General features: G+C 29.0%; 1 protein-coding gene across 2 annotated transcripts in view; it reads right to left on the reverse strand.

Moving 5' to 3' along the window:
* Positions 1 to 19473, reverse strand: part of LOC132724874 (uncharacterized) — a 43477-nt gene that overhangs the window by 11883 nt on the left and 12121 nt on the right. For both annotated transcript variants that reach the window (XM_060709832.1, XM_060709833.1), the window contains exons 3-4: positions 9094 to 9121; positions 7257 to 7403 (exon numbers count right to left, since the gene is read on the reverse strand). In XM_060709832.1, coding sequence (XP_060565815.1) covers positions 7257 to 7403; positions 9094 to 9121 — 175 coding nt within the window. The remainder of the gene's footprint in view (positions 1 to 7256; positions 7404 to 9093; positions 9122 to 19473) is intronic.

The raw sequence follows: 19473 nt of genomic DNA on the forward strand, positions 1-19473 counted from the left end.
GAAAACATATTTCGTTGTTGTTGATAATGATCAGGGTTATTGTTTGTGTAAGGGAATATTGTCACGTGTCGTATTTGGTAGATGCGATTGTCACATTGAAGGTTTCATGATCACCGCCGTTTGAACACATATGTGGGTATCTCTTACTTCCAAATTTAACCATTGTTACGAGTGAATACTGCTTAAGCCGTTGCTAGGGAAAGCGCAAGGAACGTGGACCTATCACTACGGTCTTTAAACAGGCTCAGTCAAACCGAACCTGCAACATTTTTAATTTTAATGTTTTGTGCGTTCTTTATAGATTCCGTGTTTCATTATTTTCTGGACGCACTCAAAAGAAATTGAGAAATATTCTTAATTCCAATATAGTTATAACAATCTCTTATCAAAACATAATAGAAATTGAATGCAGATTCAAAAACGACGGCAATCCACAATGATCAAATATGTATCCTGTTTATACCAACTAAAATATCATTTTTACAGTATGCACAGTCTCGTTAACATAATTCTTTTTAATTGAAATATAAGATATTTGAATGAACAACTTTAAAGAAACAGACAATTACATAAACTATTATTCTCAGACAACGCTCATAATAACAGTAATGCAAACTTTATAACACTGAACATGAAAATGAATAATTTGTAAATCAAGAATGTTATCAGATGCAGTAAAATTTGCAGCATTAACAGTTTAACACTTAGTCTGCAGGATTAACACTTAGTCAAATGATTCTATCAATACAGCCTGTGCATACCTAGACCAGGCAGCACATACGAACAATGTTAGATCCTTGTCAGGCACTGTTCGCTAACAAGTCAATTATAATTTTGATAATAAAAAGCTGATTGAATGGTTTTTGTCAAGATTAAAATATGAACAAGTCCATTCTTGTAATATATATTTAGCAGGGTAATGGGTTATTATTATATGATCAAAATTTATAAAAATCTAAATTGATATAAAGTACTCGTGTCATATCGGAGATGTAGATTTGTCCGGAAACATTCCAACAATAATGACGTGACATTGTTCAGTTAAACTAAATTAATTCATCCATCATTTTTCCCACCAATAACTGTTGAATTGATTTTTGTTCTCTTTTATAAAATAGATGAAGAACAATTTGAGGTATGTGATGGTAAAGGCGAGTTATGAACAAAAAGTCCGAATAATTCTCGTATGGTAGAGGCTTTTTAAGGTATTGAAAATTTGCATTGGTCAACTCAAAACTTTTAAGGTCATACTGAAATTTATTCAGCCGTACTCATTCTAGGTCAAACTAGTAAGAATTATACTGGACATATGTATTCTGATAAAAGAAATGCGATACAATTAACAACTGCTGTATTATTGGTAAGTTAAAATAAATAATTGATACGGTGTTCGATTGGTTAAATAATATAAGATGTATCACTCATTAAAGGGTTGTTTTTAGGAAATTGTTGACATCTATGTTCTTATGGTTATCTTATTATTTTTTAGAGATACGGCAATTTTAGCTTTACGTGGTCTTCAGGTTTTCTTACATTAATATGATGCACTTTTCAATATAAAGAAAACTGAAATACTTAGTTTGAAACAATACAGAATTGTTTTTCCCAACAGAAAATAAAAACTGAAGATCGCTTTAACGTTCAATACATTGCTGATCGCATCACAATGCTCAATTAAGATTATTCTTAAGGTTAGTATTATCATTAGAATTTCTTTACAGTCGCATTATCTTTCAGCTAACGAGTGCCAAATTACAGGGGTAAATGTGGTCACTTAGAGTAAATAGAGAGAATGTGATGAACAAAGCGTTATCATTACCGTGCGATTTGTTCAAGGTCAAGGCTATTGGATAAGAAAAATTATCCAAACTGTTCAAAATTTATTATTCCATTCAAATGTTTAGGACCATTGAAGTAAATGTATTTCCATATATTCTTTTCAATTAATAAAGACAATACTCCATTCCATTTTTTTAATTAAAAATGAAATTAAGACGACAGGTCTTAAAATTAAATGACATTTAAATTTTTCAGTTGACTGAATATATTTAGAGAAAGCTATGTATATTGCATTCTTGATGCATTAATACGCAGTCTGATTTCAGGCAAAGGACACTGTTATATATTTCGAAATGAAATCGTATTTTATACAGACTATTAGATATACAATTGGTTTGTCGTCCAGCATTGCTAAGGATTAATTTAAGGTTACTTGGGAAAGACACATTTAACCTTATAAACAAACAAATATGTCTTCTTAAGAAAGGGCAAACATGAATATTATATGTTTGAATAATGTTTTTTAAGAATATTATATGTGTTATTTGCAGAAAATAGCAATCAATGTGAAATAAATTGTCCTTAAAGTAGCAAAATGTAAAAAAAATAGTATTTTTGCTTGATGTTCCATACAAAATACAAATTCACTATAACTATACTTATTGCCAAAAATCAATAGATGACAAAGATGGTTCAGTTATTGACCAATGAGTATCCTTTTAGATACTTTAGAAGTACACCAAAGCTTTTGAGAAATGAAAATAAAAGCATTTCTGGGACATAATGGGCCTTAAACAGTGTTGAAACTTTGATCAATGTTTAATAGATAAAATACAAATGTACTTTTCTTAAAGCGTGACATGTAGATATAGACTATTTTAATCAACCTCTCAAACGTTAAAATGAAAAAAATACGTAATTTGAATATGTACGTTCTTTAGGTAAGGCTCTTGGCACAAACATATATGACATAATTCAATATGATATCTTCCCTTCTCTATAAGATTTCATTGCAAAAATAGCTTTTAAATCTGAACATCTACATACTGTTAATATATCAGAAGATGATACCTGTAGCGATGGAATATATTGATAAATGTTAAACGTGCATGAATGTTAACTTAATTACTAGTATTTTAGCTTTAAGCTCGTTGAAAATCAACACTTTATTTTGAATAATCTTTCACACCCCTACAGGGTAAAGAGTTAATAGATCTAATAGTCTTTTTGATCTATGCTTGTTGTTTCTAGTGATTCGATGTGATTTGATGCACAATAAGTTAATTTGTAAACTTTTAAACCTACTTATTTAACATTAATAAACAAATGTTTCCCAACATTTTCAAAAAATCAACATGTAAATCAAAAACATTTGTGTTATTGGTTTAACAACTTTTAACAAACAACTTTATAAAACAAACTTATGTATGTTATTCACGTGACAATGTCAATGTACAGGAATAAAATTGAGATGGATTTCTCACAGAACATCAATCAAAAGAACTACCGGTTTCCTACTACTCTTCTAAATTAGACATTTCTACCATCATTGTTTATATACAAATCATTATCAACAAGTTTTGTTGGCGTGAAATCAAATGAGCTGTTTCAACTATAGAATGGAACGAAGTAGATAAGAAATTTTACGCAAAAGCAATTATTATGCATTAGAAACATATACGTTTGTCAATTATCTATATGTTCAGGGGGACACAGTAATAATATTTGCTAGTTCATTTAAAATAATGAATATTTTAAGCAGTAGTTTTATCAATTCTTAAATTTATTATCGTATTTTATGGATTCAAATTTGGTAAAACTTTGTAAAATCAAAATTGTTAAACAAACAGAACAACAACAAAAAAACAAGTAACATTTGAAAGTCAAATTAACATTTAAAAAGAATTTCGACATCACACACGTAGGGATAAATTGATACAATCAGTACAATATTTACGCATTAATCAATTATAAGGGACATTGATTTAATCCATGCATAAATAATAATAATAAACACCAAAGTCAAATAAATGAACGTATGACAATTGTTATCAAATCTTAAGGTTTTGTACAGAACAAAATCATGACAATATATAAACAATATTGAAAAAATTGAACATTTTTAATAGATATCTATAGTATTATTCACTACATGTATTTACAAAAAACTCCTTTCAAAATTATTGAACACTTTTTACCGATTAGATTTAGGCTCAAGTAAAAAAGGCTAGCGGCTCTTGATTATTTTATGTTTCTATGTAGGGACAAACAGTAATATATATTTATTTTGAAAACAGCAGTGCTCAATATTTCTGTTGTTAGTTTTTTGTGTGAGTTATAGAAATACAAGATTACAGAAATTGGTGGCGTTATGGAAACCAAATCATTGACTTAACATATCAGGAGAAACTTGTCAAATGTATCAACTGTTACTGTCATAAATTGTTCATGAGGTCAAAATGACACGCTAGCTAAATGCAGGAAAAGGTGACTGCAACACGTAATTTATTGCTGCAAAAGTCTTCCTTGCACATAATTTCATTATTCATAAACATCATATGGAACGATAAAATAGCACATTGAAGCCCTAAACATTTGTCTGCCAGACAAAATGATATTTACATAAAAATAATTCTTTTAAATGGATGGAAATAAAAGGACAAATATATATAAAAAAAACAACAAAAGAATTTTGACATTCTTTGCTCAACGCAATCGTTAGAAACGTTTGTCCCTGTGTACGAAATCAAAAAACGTTTTTACAAAACCGAAATCAGTATTATTAGACTAGAACACTATAAATCACTCTTGCTTCACTTTACATGCAATTCTAGCTTAACATTAAATAATAGAATTAATGAGTAACAGAACAAATCTATGAAGTTCGTAATTAGAAGAGATATTTTCAAAAATCGAATTTGACTTAGTGGAATGTTGTTACAATTTATGTATATTACATTTGCTTATTTATAACAAATATTCAAAATAGTTTATATACATTCAGATGTATTTCATAAATGGACGAAAATAAACATATGTAAAAAAGTATAATTTATCATTTATCTTTGTTCCGAAACTTTCCGCTTTAATAAAATTCTTAATTGTTAATTGAAAATTAAAAGAACAACTTTGAAGTTCTTAATTAGCGTGAGTTAAAAAATAATAAAGAAAAAAGAAAACAAAAAAAGAAAACAAAAAAACCCCGACAAACAAGACCCCTACCCCCGAAATCACCACCCCCTCCAAAAAAAAATTTAAAAAAAAACACAAACACACAAACACAAAAGAGCAACACCAAAATAACCAAATCAAACAACAACAAACGAAAACAACAAGAACAAACAAAGAAAAAAGATACGCTACAAAAAACAAAACAAAAACAAAACCTGTAAACTTGAATGATTGATCTAATTTGTACACAATTGGTTTCTCGTAGTTAACACAATTTAATTCCCTAAGGACAGACTTAAGCATTCTTTGGTTCAAAATAAAAGATATTGACATAACTTACTCTAAATTTCCAGAAAAGTTTAATCACGCATTTTGCTGACTTGACAGATTTGTCTCCGAATTCCAATAAAGATACTTTAATTGAATAAACATTTTTCATACTGTTACATTTATGCAGATATTATCACATCAAGAAAATTCCTCGAAACGAGTTTTAATAAAACAATGCAATTTTAAATTTGGGGATGATTTCTATATTCCAACTTACATCGAATCGTATCTGTATTTTATGACCTTGGCGTGATGATTGTCAGTTAAATGAAATTTAATTGATTTCACAAATATTATTTCTAATGTAATATTATTAATGTCGAACGTTTTAATTGGTAAGTGTTCAATGAGCATAACGGAAAAATTGGACATTTCATGAAACGTGATAACATATGATATTTAGCAAAGACTGATTTATAAATCAAAAGATATAAATAATTTTGGAACATAGTTTATTGTGACATATTAAATGCCTTAGAAAAGAAATTGTCAATTCAAACTATTTGGAGATAAGCTAACTATGAATGGATATTTATGCAAATATCATTTGACTGATTATTTATTACAAGTATAAACATAGTATGATTTTTCATAGATGACAGATAATTTTGCAATAGACGAATACCGAAACATTATCAATAACCATAAACAACAACAACAACAACAACATCAGCAACAGCAGCAACAACAACATCTATTTTGAAAGTCGTTTGTCACCACACATGAACTTCATAGTACCTTCTCATTACCACTATATCAAACGAAGCATTACCATCTGATAATACTCGTAAAGCTTTATATACTCATCTAGGTTGAGTGTTTGCACTTACATAGCAATATAGACACATTTTTCAGTTACCAATAAAATAGATTTTACTACACATACTTTCCGTTTTTTTCCCGCGACAGTTCTATGCCACACAAACTGTTATAATTGTCTCTATTCAAAACCATGTTTATTCACTTTAATATTTTATTGAACTAACAGCGTTAATTTTATTATAATAACAATATACATGTGGTCCTTTTTTTATTGTGAGCTGAAATTTTATTTGACATTATGCTTGATATCGTCAACAAACATTTTGCCATTTTGGGGTTTTCGAGAAACACTATTAGTTGAGAACAACAGAAAATAAAACAACTTCTGTTTATGCAAGCATCTTTCTTTAAAAGAAAAAACCCTATCCTTAAAAGTATTTTACTAAAGACAGTACTGGACGAACATTAAATTGTTGTACCCCATACACACAAACAAGTTTTTATTTCTATGAAATTTAGTTAAATTATTTAATGACAATGATAACGAAAATGCAAAATTTAAGCAATTTCAAGCCCAGTGGAATTCATTTCTAGCGCATTTAATGTACATTATATCCTAAAGCTTGTGGATTAATCAACTATATAATAAGGACATAAATTGAATTGCCTAAGTTCTTCTTAATTCCCGGGAACAACATTTTTCAAATGAATAAACACGCATGTAATTTAGGCCGGAAGCCTGATATCTGGCAGCAATTGTATTATCTGGCACATTTTTTACACATGAATAATCAAGTTTTAATTGATTTAGGCAATTTTCATCTGACCTGGGTTGAATATAATTCCGAGCTGTGGTATTAACTACTTTTATGTCAACCATACGTTATCTGAACTTAATTAATGAGAAACGTGTCTTTTATAAGAACATTAGAGGTATGTGTTCTACTGCAATTGTTTGTAGATATTACGGCATTCTGGCGTTATTAACAGTAACGGATTAATTTTTCTTCATTTTTGTTAGTAATGAAAACAACAAAGACATATTCTGAAGAAAACTATTCCTCTATATCATTCAAGTTGGCTAAATCACAATATAATCATCTTATTTTAAAAAATATAATCCTTAAATGTAAACAAATGAAATATTAATGCCTTGCATTTAGAAGCAGATAACATGTAAGATTAGATGAGATAAGATAAAATTAATTCGTTACCGTCTTTGTCTCTTCTTGCAATGAACTTTTCAACTTGTTCTGGTGTTGTTGTTGGGTTGTACTTCTTAAGGTAGTCGAGGATTTCTTCTTTACTTGCACGTTCATCACGATTGGTATCGATGTAACTTGCAAACTGTTCTTTCAGAGCTGTTGCCATGTAAAATATAAAACATTTATGACATGTATATGTACTTAATAAATTATACAAAACATAACAAAAACAAAAAAAACAAACACACAAATATTTAGATAAAATATGCTAGTACTTCTTCTTTAAAATTGATTGTAATAGTAATTCGATTCGGCGTCTTGGACCTTACCAGTATTGGTATCATATTAGAAAACCTGGCCGTGACCCCAGTGATCTGGAATAATTATTTATTAGCTGAGCGACAGACATTCTTGTCTTCAGCCACCAGCCATCTTTATTATTTTGGATCATTTTTTGAGATATTGAGACGCAAACTTTGGTAAAACCATAAACTTCAAACGAGTCATATTCTCACTAAATGACAATATAAATATCGTATATACAATAATAATTATAATATCATGATAATAAATAATCAATACACATATCCACCTTTTTATGTTAATATTATCCAATTAAGTTTACTCGTAATTCTTTCTTAAATTGATGAAATTGTTTATTGACTGCACAGCCGCAGCCAAAGTTTATTATGCACATTGTCTCTCAAATGAATTTTCATTATATTTAATCCCTCATAGCAAATTCAGCAATAAAGGAATTAATTCAACAATCTTTCAACAAAAACCACAAATATGTCTCTTTTACTGTCCCTGCAATGAGGATGTAATATCACAACACACTTCCCTTGTGAGACATCAAAGGCGTATATGTCAACAAAAATAATTATATGAAAGGATAGGTTAAATTAACTAACAAAAAATAAAGCTATCTTTCGGGTTAAGGAAAACGTAAATCCCTATAATCACATAATTTCGTTATTCCGAAACGTATCTTTCATAGCACTATTATTTATATTTTAAAAAATACTTATTGCAGAATCAGAAAATAGCAATGTTAAAAGGTAACTTGTTTAAAGTACACATGAAAGTACTTAATCAGTATGTTTTGGGACAGGAATCATTTGCTTTCTTAACTTTAAATGAACTGCTACAGTCAGCATCGAACAAATCAAATCGTTGTTATATCACTAAAAATTAAATTGAATAACTTATCTTGTTATAATAGTTCACATATACTTATATTAAATTGATATTTGTTTGAAACATGTGTTTATAGAGATTTAAATAATTGATATCATAAGTTGAAACAGACACCTCTCTGGTAATACTACAATATTTGGATATTTGATGTCGTATAGACCCAGATACTGGACAACAAAAAAGCAATGATTAATTTAAGTAACAGTATAAGCGTCTGTTATCTTTTAGACAGAGAAGTATAGTTACACATGAAATGTTTACAATGAATTCACAACTTAACAGACGAATGTATTAATTTTTCTTTAAAATGTCTCCCGTTCATTGACACTCAAAAGGCAGTTTTCTAGGAGATCATTGATTTGTTTTGTTTAGATAATTAACATTTATAAATGTTGAAGACTGCATAAGCCGGTGCTGGGTATTATAGACGCTAAGTCTTTACCACTACCGTCCATGAACTATTTTGCATCATTTTCAATTTTGCCATGTGGACGTTCGTTAGAAATTGTTGTTTTCCTATTTTACATTATTAGATTTAATAAAATCATTAACCAGATAATATTTTAAATAAAACATAATGATCCTTATATATACTTTGCTCTATGTCAGGATGAATAAACATACATAAAATATTTTAGGCACTCACCTTGCAAATGAGGTATTGTAAAGCACATCTGAAAAAGATAAAAATATATGGTAATTCTAAAGACTAGACATTGATAGTTTTGAACTAGATTGGAAGAACTCGTATCAAATTTGGATAAATAATCGTTTTCAGCAATTATCGTATCATTTCGTTTCCATTGCATACTGCTATCAACCTTAACATGTGTATTGACATGTTTTAAATCCGGTGCTAGTGATTTGCATAAGTGAAGTCAATATCACTTACGTTTAAGAACTTGTTAAGGTAAACCTAGCATAAAAGCATTTTCAATTTTGCTTTTTCGACGTCCTTTAAAGTTTCCATATAGTGATTTGTTCTTTCACCCTTGTTCTAAGTATCAAATAACGTATTTTCTAACAAATTGTATTTCATGTTGGCATCACTTTTAATGTTCGTCGTAAAATTGATATAATATCTATTAACTAGAAATCAATGATTTGATATTAGAAACATTTTATATAATAACCATATGAATACAAAGTCTTTATTTGAATTATTTTGATACATTGAAACACATAAAACTGGCAAATTGTTCAAATGATAATAATCATTTAGAATGTCGTTTTCTAACAAAATGTTTGAAAGTCAAAATTTGGATTTTACTGTTCGCTTATCATATATTGTTATACTTCAAAACTAGATAATTATATTATTTCGTGCATTTCAGGTTATTTATTACCAACCGTTTTGACCATATCAGCATGAATTATTTGGCTATACAATTAACGTTAAACAGACTTTGCGAAAATCAACCTATTTATGTAACTACACCATCTATTAAAGAACAATTATTAAGAAACAAAATGTTTCTGAAGTTGTAGAGACTCAATAAATTTTCATGTAATTATGTTGTGATTTATGCTTTCGAGGTATCACCAGATTTTCATTCTTTCAGATTTTTATACTTCACAACAACATGTGTCAAAGTCCGTGTTGCAACTGTTAAATGTTGCCAAGAACTTCATTTCAGTGATGTTACATTTTTCTGTTCTAATGGGGTCATTGATTTCAGCACTGTTAAAAGTTGGATATTCAGTACCGCTTAAGCCGTTGCTAGGGGGCTTGAGGTATGTTACAGTTATTCATTATCTCTCATGTACAGACTCAATCAAACCTTGTCTGAAATTTTCATGTAAATTTATTTTGAATCATGCTTCTGAGGGATTGCCCTTCTTCGAGATTTTCATTTTATTATCATGCTAGAAATATAAGTATAACTGTATGAGTATACAGAAAATTTTGAATTTAATTAAATGAATGTTTGCATCCCTACATGTAGTTTTAAATTTTAGCTTTTTATATTTGTTCCTAATTTTTCTTTCAAAACAATTTTCCAAGCTTTAGCAATATCATCACAGACTTGCATTCTTAAATAGATTAGAAATTCAATATTGTTCAAAGGTCGAATCAACATCTGAAATAAAGATTGCGAACTAATTTGCATAATTTTAAGTAAGAAATTATGCATGGAAATTTAAACCTTACATTATTGATACCAATGCTTGAATTATGCATATGCCCTTTTATCGTCAAACAACTCTAAATTCTACAATTAGGTTAAATACTTTACATGAAAACGTTCTGTTAACCTTCCTCCTTTTAGAACGATGTTATAATACATTACCATAGTAGCAACTGTTTCGTGCCATTTTGCAAATATTTTTAAAATACATGTATATCGGACACCAAATTCAACTAGCTATCTACCGTACATTTATTAGCATTTAATATGCACATGATTTGTTAAAGCTGCATTTTATAAATTTCATAAAGAAAAACAGAAATAGCGGCATTTCGTTACTACAAATGGGTTTCATATTGTCCTCAGTTTTTATTTTTGTGTGCAGAAAACCAAAATTTTAAGTAAAGCAATCTGCTAAAATCATTGTAGCAAAATCGGATGTTCAAATTCTGTTTGCATTTGAAACTCCGCCTTTGAGTCATCCGTACATTAATAGAAAATCATCAAAGTTAACATGGCCATAAGATCAGTCCGAATTTAACGGTATATTTCAACATTATATAACGGATGTTTTCAAACAATAAAAATAAGATATGCAAGTAATCAAAACAATCAAAGTAAGTGAACAGAAAAATTGTTGACTTTGATGATTCATTCTGATTTATTATTCTGTTTATTTATATTGTATAATAACATGAGCACATCTGCAGATGTTTCTAAATTTTTGAAAATTCACCATGTTTGTGTTCAAATGTTGAATTCTGCTTAAGCCGGTGCTAGGGGGCGTGAAAGGTAATTTGCAGTTCCAAGTATCGCCAATTGACATACTCAATCAAACCGAGCCTGCAATATTTTTAATTTTGTCGCTTTGTGCTCCGTTTTTTTTTCTATTTTAGTACAAAAATATGAGATTCATATCTTAAATAACATTATCCTACAGTCATAAAATATAAAGTCGATTATTTAGAGAAAAAAACAACATAACTTTAAAATCATTTTCACAAAGTAAAAGCAATTAGAATATTTCTTTGAGTAAGGAATGACGTATTTCGTGTAATGAATGGCCAATAACACTAAGTAGACTTTCAATCTTGACTATTCTTTCGTTAGCCTTCCTTTTCTAAAATAATCAAAATGATTATATTTGTACATAATTGTTGATTATATTTGTACATAATTGTCAGTATAAACAGATATCTCACAATTTAAATACTAACAAGTTCTAGCGATGGAACGTTTGCCAAGACACCAGCGGAAAAGCAACAGGCATGGTTCAAAAATATGTTATCCTTGTAATGTTTTGCTGGTAATTAATTGTTTTATTTGATGATTTAATGTATACATGAGCAGAGAGCAGATAGTGTATTCAAGTGTTTGACTTCATATTAACATTGCGATGTAAACAAAGTTAACTTTGCACCTTCTTCAAATGATTTGTTGCAGCAAGTTTCACTGATTTAGCTAGCTAGTGAACGTTTTTAAACAAATGTCATTCAATCTCTACATTCTACAAACAGTATATGAATTTAACAAACCAATACAATCTTAGAACAATTTTGCGGACAAAAAATCGAAATATTTTTAAACGTATATAGTTTAATCGCTAAAGTACTTCATACTGATAATATAACATACGGAAAAATATTCTTAACAAACCTTTTGCTTGCGTCAATAATGAGAAATTTCTAGAATATTTGGGGATCTTATATTCTTATAAACGCAATTCAAAGTTAGAACTCGGTGACATATTTCTCCATTTAAGAATGATTTATTCTTTACAAGTGTTATTGAAGAGGCTATGAAGTGTTTTTAACACTATCATCCTTAATAAGTTCTACTGTAGAGGCTATAAAGTGGTTCTTTATGTTATCATTTATACCAATATTTGGATTATAGAAAACAACGCCATTGCCGAAGCTAAGCGTCTTCTTTTGCAGACAGTATATTTGAAAAACTTATATCTTCTCTCTAATAGTTAATATCCGTTTTGTACATACCATGGACGACCAAAATATCTCTCCGTATTTATAAATCAATGCTGATTTATGCAGTTTAAGCTTTTGATATTTACATGATACTGATAATTTTTAAAGCTAAATCTATATTATTCATTTTACAATCATAAAAACAAAATTTCGATGCTCATTTGATATAAATACTGGTACAGTCCTTTTAAAGAAGGAAACCACAAACACTTTTAAATAGTGTAAATATAAGGTAAAGTGAAATAAATAATATAATAATATTTAACAATGCTCTTGAATAAATATAATATACATAATATAATATACATATATATAATGTAATATATAATATAATGTAATATATAATTTAATGTATAAGGTAACAAATTTAGAATTTCTAAAGCATCAAAAGCAAAAAAAACTGTTGGCGAGATAGTAAAAGTTGTGTGTTTTGAATCAAAATCATCAATCTCGTAATAATTCATTTATTCTTCATGTTCCTTGTTCTAAAGTATCACAATATAGTCATAAAGCTGCCTTGTTGCCAATAAAATAGAAGACAAAAACAACTGAATCGATCCAAAATAAGAGTAAAATTTTCTTGTGACACGAAACATTGTCAACAGGAATCAAACAAGACTTAATCCCTGTGTTTTGATGATAATTTGAACGAATGAGCCTCTCACATGCAGAATTTGCTTTGATGTTCGACGACATTGTTACGACTTAATCCTTTCCTACTACAATGCATATATTAATTTCCGGCTGAGTAAAATATCATTTCCACAAAATACAGCCTTAACAACAAAACAGCTAAAATATGTCATACGAAAAGACACTGTTATTGGAGAAGAAGATTACCATGTCAGCAACCTTTTTTCTGAAAAGGGACTATAAAGAAATGGCAATTATTATTTAATGTCCTATTAACAAAGTCAGGTTGTGAGCTTAAGTTGACTTATTAATACACTTTGTTCTCTAGATCTATGTAAACAAAATAAAATATTCCGACTCATAAACAAATTCAATGAATTCCAATGCGAATTGTATAATTAAATTAATACCAATTGTTGACGAACTAATGAATCATATCAGTTTATTGGGTTTAGTTAAAAAGGATCTTATATTCTTAACTTTGCAATGGTTATGGGATGACGATGATATTTTAAGCAATATCTAATCCAGGCATCACAGGCACTTCAATTATAGTCACTGTTTGGTAAAAAATATTCAATTATTCATTCAGTGCATGCAACCGCCATTGTCTCCTATATAAAGTGTTATCATGTTTACGTTTTTTTTTTAAATATTATTTATATATTGCGTGAAACTTCTAAAGTTATTACATATTTTCAGTGATCCCTCGGAAGCATAAATTACGAAAACTGTATATCTAATAATAAAGCAAACACAAACGTTAAAAAGAGACAGTAAGACATGAAAATATACCATAATAAAACAACTAGAGGAAGCATATATACGTTTTACAGCCCTAACAAAAAATCATTTGAAGTACAGGTCGGTAGCATAAAAAATTATCAAACAAGTAGCAAAAAACATTTCAATTCGACACTAGAATAAACAAAAAATTTAAATATTTTCATGAAAAATTTTACAAGCTTACACATATTTATAAAAAGTATTTCATATAGTGACAAGACAAAAGGCAGATTTACACAGAATCTCGTCTTCTCAAACGTTACATTGATGCATTTTAATCACAAAATATAGATGTCAAAAACATATAGAAATAAGAGAAAAGCGTATCAATGCAATGAACTTTTAAATTAATTCAAAGAAAAGAATTGGGCCTGAAATATTTGTTTGTGAGCTGGATAACTGAAAGAAAAAAGCCAACAATCGTCAAAACTATAGTCATGGTATAACCTTTTAAAATGAAATACTTTTCAATCTTTAATTTATACAACGTGGCAAATGATGAAATCTCAACTAAAGACTGACACTTGTCCGTTTTATGTCAGTATACCTATATATTGCCATGCAAAAACCGTAAAATGAAAGCAATACGTATGTACTGTCCCCAGCATTATTGGTTTGATTTCGTTTGAAGTGACGGATGGCTCACAAGTTGGCATAGAGAATCCTTTGAACAAAACAATATCTGTTGTTTGCTTTGAAGTTTACAAGTTAAATTACAAGAATGTCAAATAACTATCCGTAAAATAAAAAAAAACTTGATGGCCTATGGTCGGCTGACGCAAGCAAATTATGCTGAGTGTGCTGAAAATAAATTATGGTTTTGCTGAACTTTTCGCATAAACAGAAGTGTACAGGAGTTTGTGTACGCCGTTCCTTTTTTTTAAATTTATATATACATGTGTAATTAATTTGCTAGTTTAGAAAAGAAACAGTTTAAGACTGCAATTTTAACCATTATTGTTGTTGCTATTCTCAAGGGATTACCCATATTTTACAACAGCAGGTGGTAAGTATATGACATGGAACCACACTCATAAAAATAACTTCACGAGAAAAACGGTGCAAAGTTTATTATTCTTTTACATCTCTGATGCTTGTTTCTGTGATTTAATGTTCTAGATGCTACAATAAAATCTTTAGAGAAAAATATATAAGACGCTTTGTCTTTCATTCAATAAACTTGTAAAATGTTTTTCATATTGTAAAATACTTGTAACATTTTCTTTGAAGTTAGAAAATATATTCCCCTATTAAGGATATTTTCACTTGAAATACCAATATTTATACACAAAAAAACTTTGTGTGGCAGAATCGTTGATCCGTATTATGATATACAAGAGAAGTTTAATTTAGACTTTTCAAAGAGATATTTAAAGTGATTACAAAGACTTTTTGACAAAAAATAACGAGTTGTCTGAGGAAATCCCTGAAATAGATTCTACAAATGCTACACTACAGCTACAAAGATGTCAAATAAACTTGTGTTAAAAACAGTTAAACTATATTCTTTAAGTAATTACTTATATAATTGACGTCCCTTTTCTTTTATCTATTGAAAACGATGAAGATATAAGTGTGATGTATTGTGTCTATTCTTTTAAATAAATGTTCGATAAATAAGTTGATTCTTAATTTGAATAAAATGCTATGTAAGACGTATTGTTAAAAAAAGAATTTATCATAATTTACAGAAAACAAGCATCTGAACTATTTTAAATCAACTTTGTGACAAGGTTTTTACTAACCTAATTTTCTTCCTTTAAAATAAGTAAATAAATTCATTGAGGTAATAGGCAAATCTACCTATTCATATAGTGAATGAACTTGTGGCCTATGCACCATGCATAAATCTGTTCTCTCCAAAATGACCAAACAGTAATATAGCAAACACGTCCATAAATAGGTTCACTGAGAATGAGATTTAAAGTAAATTCAATTGAAACTATGCTTAAAAAAGAAGTAGTATCATCATTGTTTGTATGAGATGCGAGCACATCCCAAGTTGATCTAACCTATATGTGACGATAATTTAAATGCAATAGTGGGATTTATTGCCGACGCCTTTAAACATATCTATAAATAGATGTAAATGTGTTTTTGACCAACACATCGTTAGTCGCATAACATTGTTAGGAGGAACTATTATGTTCTCCTAATAAGTTTTTTTGTCATTTTTTTTGTCATCGCATTGGTGTAAACCATGACAACCAATGGTTTTAGACTATGGAAATATTATGTGGTTTCCAATGCGGCTAGACGACAAATTAGTTTTACGTCTGGCTACCCACTGAAGACCTCACATTCATTGTCTTTCATTTCGCATGAAAGGAAACTTTCTATTGGTGTTGTCATGCAAGAAGATAAAGACAGGAAAGAAATGACAGGAAGCAAGGAAGAACGAAATTTTGCTTTAATAAAAAGGCATCCTTATATTTTTAAGTGATATGCCTCTTTCTCCGTGCTAAATAACAATATGAGAAGATGTTTCGAGTACTTTAATGTTTTTAAAGTATACAACTCTATCTTGCTTAAGACACTCACAAAATGTGTTTAGCTATGCAAAGTTGTTCTTGCTTCTGAAGACGCAATTCTAAAACTCTTGACATTTTTTCTTAACTATTTTATCTATTAAAATAAACTCGTCCGTATCTGAAAGGTCAGTGTAAAATACATGTATATCAAGGAATTGCAAAAATTGACTACATACTATTTAATGACAGTTTTGTTTTCATAATACACTTTCTGCACATACATTTTATTCTTTTGTCATTGGCAGATTAACCTTCAACAGTATATAGAAATATATACGGTTTTAAGATGTCAAGTACAGGAAATATAATAGAAGATGTAGCTTTACCCTTTCAAAAGACAGCCATTTGATGTATAATGTAAATAATTGATAAATAATTTATCAATAATTAATAAATAATTGGTAAATAATTGGCAGATAAAACATTCTACATATGACAAATCTACATTCGTTAAGACGATGGAACAAAAAGCAAAATAATGCATCCATATAGCAATAATAATTTATATTATGAGTGATACAATATAAATTGGGAATAAGTCCTAAAGCCATAATAAACTTCTGATGATGACAATTAGATTGTGCTGGACAATAATGAACAATAATGATTAATTGAATATAAATCACAAGGAAATGTCTTTTATTGATATTTAGATATTTATTGTGATGTCCGTACGATGTTGATATATTAAGAAATGTCTGGACTTTATCCCACAGACGTATTAATTTATAGTTATTGTCAAATACAACTATCCAGTCAATTATTCATGGTGGCCATAATCACCATGCATCTCATCCAAGATTTATTTAAAACATTTATTTAATAGACACAGTACTTGTATTTCTTCATTAATATTTATTTAATGGGTTGCTCAATATTCATAGATGTCTATATAAAATTATAGTAAATATTTTGACGCCGGAAAATTGTTTTAACATAGGTGTCAATTTGACAATTACAATTTTATTGAGTAGGTTGTCACAGTCGAATGTCCAAAATTAATGCCACTTGTATTTATACCCAAGTCAAACGTACAATATTCATATTTGTGTTGTTGTGTTGTTTATAATAAGAAATAATAGAAGATTATTTTATGACAAAAATTATTATTAAGTCATAAAATACATGTATTATCATAAACAGTGAAAGCAAGTCAGTACATGTGCGAACTTGATAACGTTCAAGATTTGACAGGGCGTTTGTTAGTGTTATATTATCTTTTGTAAAAAATGATGTATACTTTTGTTTTAACAGAACGTAACTTTAAAATTTACAAACTTGATGAATAAAATAGTTTCCCTTCCATTAAAGTTCATAACAGAAATGTTGTTTACATAAGAGATTATGTTATGCTGTGACAAGTCTTTAATACCCTGATAAAATTGCAGTCTTTCATTTCACATACATTGTCAAACAGAGTATGTTGAAAAATTATGCATTGGAGGACTACTATAAAATTACAGAAATTGTCAACTTAGACATCTATCAATAATTTTATTCAGACGCAATCAGAAACAGAAAAAAATGATTGCATTTGAACGACTAGTAAATTAGCGTTGGGTTGAATGACAAGTAATGTGCAAATGAAATAGCTAAACAACTTTTTTTTCCAGGATGTATAATAAATGTACGGTTACACCCAAGTAAAGGACTTCGATGATTGGTTGGTAGCTTTTTAAAGCGAAATAATGGAGTGAACCGATGATAACGTATTTATCATTAATATCACCTATTGATTTCCTTCTTGTCAACTGTTACATGTATTTGGGAAAGATCAATTTTATCGGTGATTTTTTTTTAGATTTTAGTTTTTAAACATGTCTAAAATTCTAGCAATTTTCATAAAAAAACTATTAATAACCTGAATAATAACAGCTATGCCATTTTGCTGTAACTTCTCACATCAGTGTATAAATTGAATGTTTATATCAGAAAATTAGACCGCCTCCGTGGTCGAGAGGTTAGAGTCGATGACTTCTTATCCAGTTACCTTTCTGGCAAAGGTTCGATCCCCGGGAGATGGTTTGGTAGTTTAGCGCAGAGGAAGGTAGTCTTGTACTGGTGTAATTCTCCAGGAACGATGGTTAGGGAACTATTCGCCTATATGACTGAAATACTGTCGGTAAAAGGCGTAAAATGAAACAAACAAACAAACAAATATCAAACATATGACATTTAAAACAGAGTTATTAAACAATGTTCATATTGTCATGTTACAATTTGTCATTTTATACGATCCTTGTATTTACGCGTTGTATCGACAAGAATGACAACCGTTCAACCGGTATGTAATTTATTGTATTACATCAACCGTTCAACCGTTATGTTATAATTGCATTTTCATGGTATACAATGAGTTCAACTTGAAAAGAGAACAAAACTTTTTTTTCCAAAGTTTTGGGTTAAAATGCCCAAACAATATACAAAACACAATTTTCAAACAAAAAAATATCTTAATAAAATAAAAACTAAAAAGTCATAAATACACTGTAACTATAATTATTTTTAATAAAGAAAACATAATTTTTACAAACAAAGATGAGAAATAACACTAAACTCTATTGTGACTTTATAACAAGTACAACTTCCATGAAGGTTTCACGCATTCAGTAGCAAAATGTAAAATTAAAAGAAGAACCGCAAATGCAAAGAACAAAATTTCTTTATATTGTCATTTCCAGATTTTAGTAACAGTAATTACTGTGTTTATATTTTATCTGAGAGTTCACGATCATTACTTTTTCAAAATGTAATTTTGGCAAAATCAGAAACAGATTACCATATTGTTCATAATAAAAATTAAATATAATAAATGATGATACTAAATAACTGACCAAATCAATTTTTTACCTTTTAAAGCAATAAGGCAAACAATTTTCAATGAAAAGCGTAACTGTTTTCATGAATTAAAGCAGCATGCCTTTAGATTCATGCCAATTTTCATGGGAAGTTTAATGTTAAA

This window comes from Ruditapes philippinarum, unplaced genomic scaffold, assembly GCF_026571515.1.
Source record: "Ruditapes philippinarum isolate M1 unplaced genomic scaffold, ASM2657151v2 ctg713_1_1_1_1, whole genome shotgun sequence".
In the NCBI taxonomy this organism is placed as follows: Eukaryota; Metazoa; Mollusca; class Bivalvia; order Venerida; family Veneridae; genus Ruditapes; species Ruditapes philippinarum.